Source organism: Physeter macrocephalus, chromosome 11, assembly GCF_002837175.3.
Source record: "Physeter macrocephalus isolate SW-GA chromosome 11, ASM283717v5, whole genome shotgun sequence".
In the NCBI taxonomy this organism is placed as follows: domain Eukaryota; kingdom Metazoa; phylum Chordata; class Mammalia; order Artiodactyla; family Physeteridae; genus Physeter; species Physeter macrocephalus.
This window is the reverse complement of record NC_041224.1, coordinates 51,196,046-51,205,890: the sequence shown is the minus strand read 5'-3', so window position 1 is coordinate 51,205,890 and position 9,845 is coordinate 51,196,046. Positions and strand designations below refer to the sequence as shown.

At 37.1% G+C, this 9,845-nt stretch overlaps 1 protein-coding gene across 2 annotated transcripts in view; it reads left to right on the top strand.

Moving 5' to 3' along the window:
* ALDH1A2 (aldehyde dehydrogenase 1 family member A2) overlaps nucleotides 1–9,845 on the top strand; it is a 95,927-nt gene that overhangs the window by 47,137 nt on the left and 38,945 nt on the right. The window contains exon 6 of one of the 2 annotated variants that reach the window (XM_007111874.4): nucleotides 8,542–8,603. The exons of the other annotated variant lie outside the window; for it this stretch is intronic. Coding sequence (XP_007111936.1) covers nucleotides 8,542–8,603 — 62 coding nt within the window. The remainder of the gene's footprint in view (nucleotides 1–8,541; nucleotides 8,604–9,845) is intronic. 2 annotated transcript variants of the gene reach the window in all.

Sequence of the window (9,845 nt, the reverse complement as noted above, 5' to 3'; positions counted from 1 at the left end):
TTTTTAGTTTTTTAAGGAACCTCCATACTGTTCTCCATAGTGGCTGTACCAATTCACATTCCCACCAGCAGTGCAAGAGGGTTCCCTTTTCTCCACACCCTCTCCAGCATTTATTGTTTCGAGATTTTTTGATGATGGCCATTCTGATCGGTGTGAGGTGATACCTCATTGTAGTTTTGATTTGCGTTTCTCTAATGGTTAGTGATGTTGATCTGTAATGATTAGTGATGTTGAGCATCCTTTCATGTGTTTGTTGACAATCTGTATATCTTCTTTGGAGAAATTTCTGTTTAGGTCTTCTGCCCATTTTTGGTTTGGGTTGTTTGTTTTTTTGATATTGAGCTGCATGAGCCATGTGTATATTTTGGAGGTTAATCCTTAGTCAGTTGCTTCGTTTACAAATATTTTCTCCCATTCTGAGGCCTGTCTTTTCGTCTTGATTATGGTTTCCTTTGCTGTGCAAAAGCTTTTAAGTTTCATTAGGTCCCATTTGTTTATTTTTGTTTTTATTTCCATTTCTCTAGGAGGTGGGTCAAAAAGGATCTTGCTGTGATGTATGTCATAGAGTGTTCTATTCTGCCTATGTTTTCCTCTTAGAGTTTTATAGTGTCTGGCCTTACATTTAGATCTTTAATCCATTTTGAGTTTATTTTTGTGTGTGGTGTTAGGAAGTGTTCTAACTTCATTCTTTTACATGTAGCTGTCCAGTTTTCCCAGCACCACTTATTGAAGAGGCTGTCTTTTCTCCATTGTATATTATTGCCTCCTTTATCAAAGATAAGATGACTATAAGTGCGTGGACTTATCTCTACACTTTCTATCCTGTTCCATTGATCTAGATTTCTGTTTTTGTGCCAGTACCATACTGTCTTGATTACTGTAGCTTTGTAGTATAGTCTGAAGTCTGGGAGCCTGATTCCTCCAACTCCGTTTTTCTTTCTCAAGATTGCTTTGGCAATTTGGGGTCTTTTATGTTTCCATACAAATTGTGAAATTTTTTGTTCTAGTTCTGTGAAAAATGCCATTGATATTTTGATAGGGATTGCATTGAATCTCTAGATTGGTTTGGGTAGTATAGTCATTTTCGCAATGTTGATTCTTCCAATCCAGGAACGTGGTATGTCTCTCCATCTGTTTGTATCATCTTTAATTTCTTTCATCAGTGTCTTATAGTTTTCTGCATACAGGTCTTTTGTCTCCTTAGGTAGGTTTATTCCTAGGTATTTTATTCTTTTTGTTGCAGTGGTAAATGGGAGTGTTTCCTTAATCTCTCTTTCAGATTTTCCATCGTTAGGCCCACAAATGGCCCTAAGTGGGTTCACTTTAGATGGCCAGAGTTTTACTATATAGATCACAATACATTATCGTTAATGGAAGAACTATTTGGTAGCATTTAATAATTAATGTTTACCTTTATCTTGGAGCCATTCATTTAAAAAATGAAAGATTTCACATTTAGATGGCCCAAACAAAGTCCTGAGAGCTTGCATCAGAAATCAAATGGCAAATCAGTGTAAGTGAACCCTAAACTTTGATGAGAACTTTGGCAAAATTTCATCAGTTCTATGAAAATACTTCTGCATTGCTGAGTAAATGATATGAGGAAGTAAAATGGGAGGAGGACTAAGTAAGTAGCTCCAATAGGGGAAAACTTTTTAAAATAGAAAAAAAAAAAGTCCCTGTCTTTAATTTTTTTCCCCATTACAACCACCCCCTTTCCTTGGCCTAGCTGGAATGCACAGTAACATTGTGTATAGGAATGGAAGAGATTTCTGTACATTAATTTTGTATCCTGCTACTTTACCAAATTCATTGATTAGCTCTAGTAGTTTTCTGGTAGCATCTTTAGGATTCTCTATATATAATATCATGTCATCTGCAAACAGTGACAGCTTTACTTCTTCTTTTCCAAGTTGGATTCCTTTGATTTCTTTTTCTTCTCTGATTGCTGTGGCTAAAACATCCAAAACTATGTTGAATAATAATGGTGAGAGTGGACAACCTTGTCTTGTTCCTGATCTTAGTGGAAATGGTTTCAGTGTTTCACCACTGCGAATGATGCTGGCTGTGGGTTTGTCATATATGGCCTTTATTATGTTGAGGTAAGTTCCCTCTATGCCTACTTTCTGGAGGGTTTTTATCATAAATGGGTGTTGAATTTTGTTGAAAGCTTTTTCTGCATCTATTGAGATGATCATTTGGTATCCTTCAATTTGTTAATATGGTGTATCACATTGATTGATTTGCGTATCTTGAAGAATCCTTGCATTCCTGGGAGCCATTTCTTGGGGTCCATATTTGATAAATTTCTTCTCAATTTCTGGCACATTTCAGACTCTTCTGATTTCATCGACCATAGGTATTACCTAATCATACTCTGTCTAGTTTATATGTAGATTATGTCAATGCCAGATATTCTTATGAGAATAATAATTCTGTCAAAATTTTTTTCAAACAACTATAAAATCTGCTTTAAGAAGTGATGTTTACCCTGAAGGAATAATCCAAATATTTAAATTGTTCTAAATAACTAAGTTATTGCTATATTGCTTGTGTAATTTGATGAGCCCCCATCAAAGAACATAGAAGAGTGCCTCAACATTCACAAATGTGGAAGAGGTTTTTCTATTACTCATCTCTAGAGACAAAGACTCTTCTTAGTTTAATTCTAGAAATAGCTCAATCTATACATACTCAGTAAAATTTGATCCGTAGTTCAACCAAATTCATGGTAAAACAGAATTTTTAATTGTAAGATTTTTATATTCTTCATAAAGGTGTATAACATTCAGGTATGAAAACACGTAAGAGAAGTTGTCTCTGAGTGTGTCTTAAAATAAACTCCTTTTAAGAACAATATTTTTTACTTGAGTGAAATGGAAAGGAGGCTGAGAGATAAAAAGTTCTAAACATGTGAATTAGTATCTCTGTTTTGGTGTGTCATCACTTCTTTAGTTTTCTCCACCATAGTTGTTTTCTCAGAATGTGATATTCAGAACATTTATTTGGTATTTTCATCACATGCAGTCCTTTCTTGCTGAGTCTGAACTCTCTGTAATGCCTCATATTTGGTAAGAAGACCTAAGATCATCGTAGCCTAAAATGGAGTATTGGAGTTTGGATGGAGATTTTTTCTATGTCAGGCTGATGTGCTTTATAGCACAAAGGTAGAGAAATGATGGGAACAGTCTTTTTAATCATCTTTAGAGATGATTTAGAGAGCGTTATTAATGTAAAAGATGGGAAAATAGGCTGCAATTTTTCTTCTAGGCAGAGAGCAGTACTCATTATACATCATCTTAGGTATAGAAGAGAGAGAGGGAGAAGTAACACTCCGCACCCTCTTGGAGTCGACTCACCCCAGATGCAGAGAGGTGCTCAGCCTTGGGCTCCCCCACCTGAGGAGAGGGCTGTTGCTCTGTAGCGTTCCCTTTATAACTTAAGATACAGGAGTCTATGTGAGTTCTCTGTCTACACACCACATCCTCAAAGAATCATCTTCACCCTTCGTAAAAGGGTTGTCTTTTTCCTCCCATTTGCACTCCTTGATGTTACACTCTGCTTCTATGGTTTGTGATAGCCACCTGAATCCAACACCTTTTTCACAAAAGAGCCTTTAATATGTTTCTAAGTGAAGTGAATTTGAAGTCTGATGACACAGATTCAAGTGCAGGAGCCACAACTTAACCAGTGATATCACTTTAGACTTAACCTCTCTGTGCCATATTTTCTCTAATTGTAAATTTCTAATAATAATACTTGCCCTAATTTTTCCATAGTGTTGTTTTGGGCATGAAATGAGGCAAGAATGTAAAAATATTTTGTAAGGTTCTGTAGAAGTATATATGTTTTTGTTCTTATCTTCCTATTTTAAAAGTGTTAAAAACATTGCTTAGATTCTCTTACACTTCAAACTCCTTTCAGGCAAATTAGTTATCAGAGAGGCAAAAAGTAAATAGAAATGAAGTCAGCAGCTGTAGGTCATCACAATACACATGGACTGCCCTTTACTTGCTTGGTTCCTCTGAACCTCACTACTTGGAGCGTGGTCTGTGGATCAGAAGCATTGGCATAATCTGGGAACTTATAGAAATACCGACTCTAAGGTCCCACCCTAGATTTACCGATTCGTAATCTGCATTTTAACAAGAACTCTAGGTGCTTTGTGTACACATTTAAATTTGAGAAGCACAATATGGCATACCATGTGGCACGGCAGCCTGCAAGATGATTCTATAGAAATGCAAATCAGAACCACAATGAGGTATCACCTCACCCCGGTCAGAATGGCCATCACCAAAAAGTCTACAAACAATAAATGCTGGAGAGGGTGTGGAGAAAAGGGAATCCTCCTATACTGTTGGTGGGAATGTAAATTGGTGCAGCTGCTATGGAGAACAGTATGGAGGTTCCTCAAAAAACTAAAAATAGAGCTATCATATGATCCAGCAATCCTACTCCTGGCCATAGGTCCAGAGGAAACTCTAACTCAAAAAGAATCATGCACCCAGTGTTCATAGCAGCACTATTCACAATAGCCAAGACGTGGAAGCAATCTAAATGTCCCTCGACAGATGAATGGGTAAAGAAGATGTGATATATATACACACACACACACACACATATACACACATACACACACACACGTGTGTGTGTATGTGTGTATATACACAATGGAATATTACTTAGCCATATAAAGAAAGAAAGAATGCCATTTGCACCAACCCACGTTGGTGGGCCTAGAGGTTATCATACTAAGTGAAGTAAATCAGACAGAGAAAGGCAAATATCATATGATATCACTTATATGTAGAATCTTAAAAAAATGATACAAATGAACTTACTTACAAAACAGAAATAGACTCACAGACATAGAAAGCACAGACATAGAAAACATACCAAAGGGGAAAGGTGGGGGAGGGATAAATTTGGATTTGGGATTAACAGATACAGACTACTATATATAAAATAGACAAACAACAAGGATCTACTGTATAGCACAGGGAACTATATTCAATATCTTGTAATAACCTATAATGGGAAAGAATCTCAAAAAATATATATATATATTTATAACTGAATCACTTTGCTGTATACCTGAAACATAAATCAACTATACTTCAATAAAAAATAAAAATTAAAGATGATTCTTTACAGTAATGCAGTAAGCATGTTTTATTTTAATTATTAGGTTTGAAGAATATTAGAAGAAAATATTGCTAGCTCATGAAATCTGTTATTTCATAGGTTTTCCTTAAGGTGAGGCTAACAAATAGCTGACAAATAGCTTTTAAAAGATGAGTTAAGGGCTTCCCTGGTGGCGCGGTGGTTGAGAGTCCGCCTGCCGATGCAGGGGACGCGGGTTCGTGCCCCGGTCCGGGAGGGTCCCGCATGCGGCGGAGCGGCTGGGCCCGTGAGCCGTGGCCGCTGGGCCTGCGCGTCCGGAGCCTGTGCTCCGCAATGGGAGAGGCCACAGCAGTGAGAGGCCCGCGTACCGCAAAAAAAAAAAAAAAAAAAAAAAAAGGATGAGTTAATTTAAGAAATTATAAGTAATAGGGTAAGTGATACTTGAACATGGCAAAAATTAAGAAGGTGGCTCTTGAGTGATTGGCCTTTGGGTAACCTTAGCCTAGAAGCTTGGTGAGATCCAGAGCAGGGTCATAGTAGCTGTGTGGGACCTCTGAGGTGCCTCCAGCCCTGGCCAAGGGTGCACGTAGGAGGTATAGTTCTCGTGTGTTCTGGGCACCCTGTTCAGACTAGGGGTGTTCAGAATCCTCTTCCACCAACCAGATGAGAATATGGACTGAGCGCAAGGTCTGGGACCCTTTCTTTATCTCTTTCACTCAGCGGTGTTTTGGGAAGAGCTCAAGCACCAAAATACCCTTTATTTATCTACTGCTTAGAGGAACTTAGATAGAAGATTCTTTGATTTCTTTCATTGCGCCAGCCATTGTCAAATCTGTGAAGTTTATCCAAGAAAGTTTTCATTCCCCATAACTCAAGTTTCTCTTGGGATCAATTATGGCGTCGAGTTCAATTCCTTATGAGGTCAGCTTTTTAAGATTTTCCTACATTTTTTCTTCACTTTCATTTCTTCAGTAACTTTCAAAATTATGTAAGTAATACAACTAAATTCTTCAGCATTTAGAATGTAGAGGGGGGAAACACTTTATGAATTACAATGCTGTGCTTGTGCAAGTGCCCTGTGAATTCTCTCTGAACCATTCTAGTGCTGCTAAAATAAACACCTGTGTGGTTCTTCAGTTCGTATTCTCATTTTTTTCTCAGGCCATTCGTACTCCATCTTGACATTACACTCTCTTTCTATGGTCTTTGATTAATACCCAAATCCATCACCTTAGCCAGATTACAGAGTTTACTTGAGAAGGATTTCCTTGCAAATGAAACTCTCTAGCCTATTGATCAGTGTTTTTGCTCCCCATGAGAAACCTTCCCAGGAAGAGGAGCCTAATATTGCATTTATATCTTCTGGGAAAAAAATGTGAAACATTAAAATGTATTGATAGAAAAAAACTTTTTCAGAGATTTATAAATTGAAGAAGCGTGGTAACTTGCACTATTGTAAAAAAAAAAGTATCTATGAAAGTCCTTGAATTGTCTGCATACAAAGCTGAGATAGTTAAACTTGATGTTTAAAATATTACTCAGACTTCTTATTGTCATCCTGTGGACAGTTTCCACATTTTGGCTATTTTTTTTGTTGTAGTGGAGATACATTCTAAAATAATTTCCTTCCAACAGTTGCTGAGCTTACCTACTTTCTAAATTCTTCCATTTAAAGTAATATACATGAAACAAAATTAGGAGACAAGTAGCAGACTAGGGGAAAACTTTGCATATACACATGGCAAAGGCCTAATTTTCTTAATATACACAGAGTTCTTTAAATGATTAAAAAAGAATAACCTAGTAGAAAAATGAGAAAGGATATAAACCTGAAAAAAAAAATTTTTAATGACCATTAAACATGAAAAAATATTCAGTCCATATATCATCAAACACAAATCAAAACAGGTTGTCATTTTCTTACCTATCAGGTTGACCAAAATTAAAATGTTTGAAAAACCCCAGTGTTAAAGGGTAGGGAAAAAAACATGTTGTTTTGGAATTATGAATTGTGTAATTTTTCTGAAGAGTGATTTGGCAATATTGATCAAAATGTGAAATGCATGTACACTCTGACCATGAAATTTCACAGATACACAGAGATATATAAAATGATAGTGTTACAGCATTATTTATAATAGCTTGAACTGAAAGCAATCTCTGTCGTCCTTCAGGACAGTTTACAGTGGTACCATTATTTATTGAGCCAGTGGAATAACATTCAGCAGCTTAAAAAATGTGTTAGATTTATATGAAAAAAGTGGGAAAAACCAAAGTATAGAAGACTGTGAATGATATGACCCCATTTGTATTTTTTTTTTAAAAAGAGAGGGGATAAAAGGATGCTAATGTATGTGGGAAGAAAAAGTTCTTTGAAAAGATGTACCAGCAACAGATAGCTGTTAATTCTAGGAAGAATTAGCATCTCCTCCTGTCCCCACTTTCATTCCCATCCCTGATAGTAATGCTCTCCCTGAGTATTAACTGAGGGTCTTCACTTTCCCTAGTGAATGGCTTTTGAGAGAGAAAACAAGTATCAGTGAAGCAGCCAAAGGGTTGGCAACTGAGGGAAAAACAAAGACCCAATACCAGAAATGAAAAGCTTTATGGTAAAAAAAAAACAAGCCATTCTTTGGTTATCTCAATTAGCCACTTAAAATAATTCAGATAAACATAATGGTACTTTCCTAAAGAAGAATTTGGTTTGGATTTCCTGGGTGTTTATTCCAATTTCCCATTGCTCCTATAGGGAAAACAAGGTTATTAAATTGTCCTCATTTCCATGGCTGGTTTGAGGGTGGAGGCTTTGGGTTATTGATGTAATCTTCTTTGAAGTGAACTTTTGCCTTCTTGAAATAGGCCTAGACATGCCTGGGTTCCCCCAGTACCTGGAAGTGCATTTGGACACCAGGACTGAGTTATGAAATAGATCTTACTTTTACACCTCACCTTTTCCAGTTGCCTAGCATTTTAAATTTACCCAACAGCATTTTACTTAGTTTCTTTTTTTTAGTACTTTCAGAAAGCTATTTAAAATTTTGAGATACCTCAGTTTTTAACTTAACTGTTCTATATATAAATATCATTTTAATATTTAATGTAATATTTAATATTTCCCAGTTCCCTGGCCCGCCCTCCACCCCCAGGACTGCATCTAGTGTCATAAACTTGTCTTTTATTTTGCCTTTGAGGGCCTCTTACCAGTACTCTGTTTGGGTGTCTGGGGACCGTATCTGGAGAAACCCTTTGCCAAGTGACAGCTCTTCTACCAGCTTTCATACACAGTTGAGTAGGAACCATGGAAAAAAAGTTTTCTCGACTTTATTTCTGCTTTTTGCTGCCACCCAAGTTCTCCATCTGCAGTTTTTCTTCTAGTCTGAACTCTGTGGTAGTGACAGTGCTTGTTTCTTTCAGATGGAGACTATTTTACCTTTACAAGACACGAACCTATTGGAGTGTGTGGACAGATCATCCCAGTGAGTGTATCTCCTCACGCCTCGTATTTATTTTCATTTGAACCAGTTCTCTTAAAGATACATAAAACATGGACCTCAGCAATGTGTGTTTTCCATTACTGGGGGAAAAAAACTGAGTTCATGTTGTTGACATATCTTTAACAGCCTCCCTGCAAATGCTTATTTGAACAGGTTAATAGGGTTTCAGCTTCGTTACCAGGAGTTGAGTTCTCAAGTCATGGAATTCTCATGATTAAAATAAGCAAAGCGAAGTCTAGTGTATTAATAACCTGCCCTTGGTTATGGGTGTCCATTCTGCTTATGGAAAATTAATACTTTGTTATATTTGCTTGTTTATTTTTTAGAACTGTGACTCACCATTTTTCCAGGCATATTGTTTTATATGGTCTTTTAATCCCATTCTTTCCCACTGTTTCTTTTCACGAGAATCTAGATAGAAAACTCTACAGAAGACACAGCAGTACAATTAACGTCACAGTCATAATTGAAACCATGCCGGGCTGTTGTGTGTCTTGTACAGGGAAATAGATGTAGTGCTTAGTGTTTGGATTGGAACATTAAACATTTTTTTTTCTCTCTGTCTCATACACAGACTTGGCATTATACAAAACATCATCAAATCTGCCAACAGAAGATTCTAACTAATCGTTCTGGCAAGGATTTCAGGGAAGGCTCAATTTAAATTCTTACAGTATAGACAAGAAGTTTTCTCTTCTCAAAATATAGGAGACTAATTCAAGATAATCTTTGGCTTTGGAAACGAAAGATTTCTGAGAAGTATTAATATATTATATTAGTGGTCCGTAAGCTCTAGGTTACTGTGAGATTTTTTAGAGAATGAAAAGGGAAGATGAGAGATTTAGTTTAAGTTCTTCTGCTCCTAAACCACCCAGGGAAATCCTACTCAGCTCAGAGCAGGGTTGAGGTCTGTCACCTTAATTGCAGGAACTCAAACCTGCTTTTCCTGCCCTTCCCCAGACTCTTGGAGCTGCAGCTTTCACTGACAGGACAAGAGCCGCTTGTCAACCAGCTCGGCTCAATTACTGCACTCCAAGATTTATATACTGTAGATGGAATTAAAACATCACTGTGTACTCCCAAGTTTATAAACAACTAAGGGGAAAAGAAATTGGGTGTTTGGTGAAGGCAAGACACTTGTATATTTTTGCAGGCTTGCCAGGGCCAGTGAGAATCTTTCAAGGATGGCAGCTGAGATGCTTCAGGCAGAAACACATTGTGATC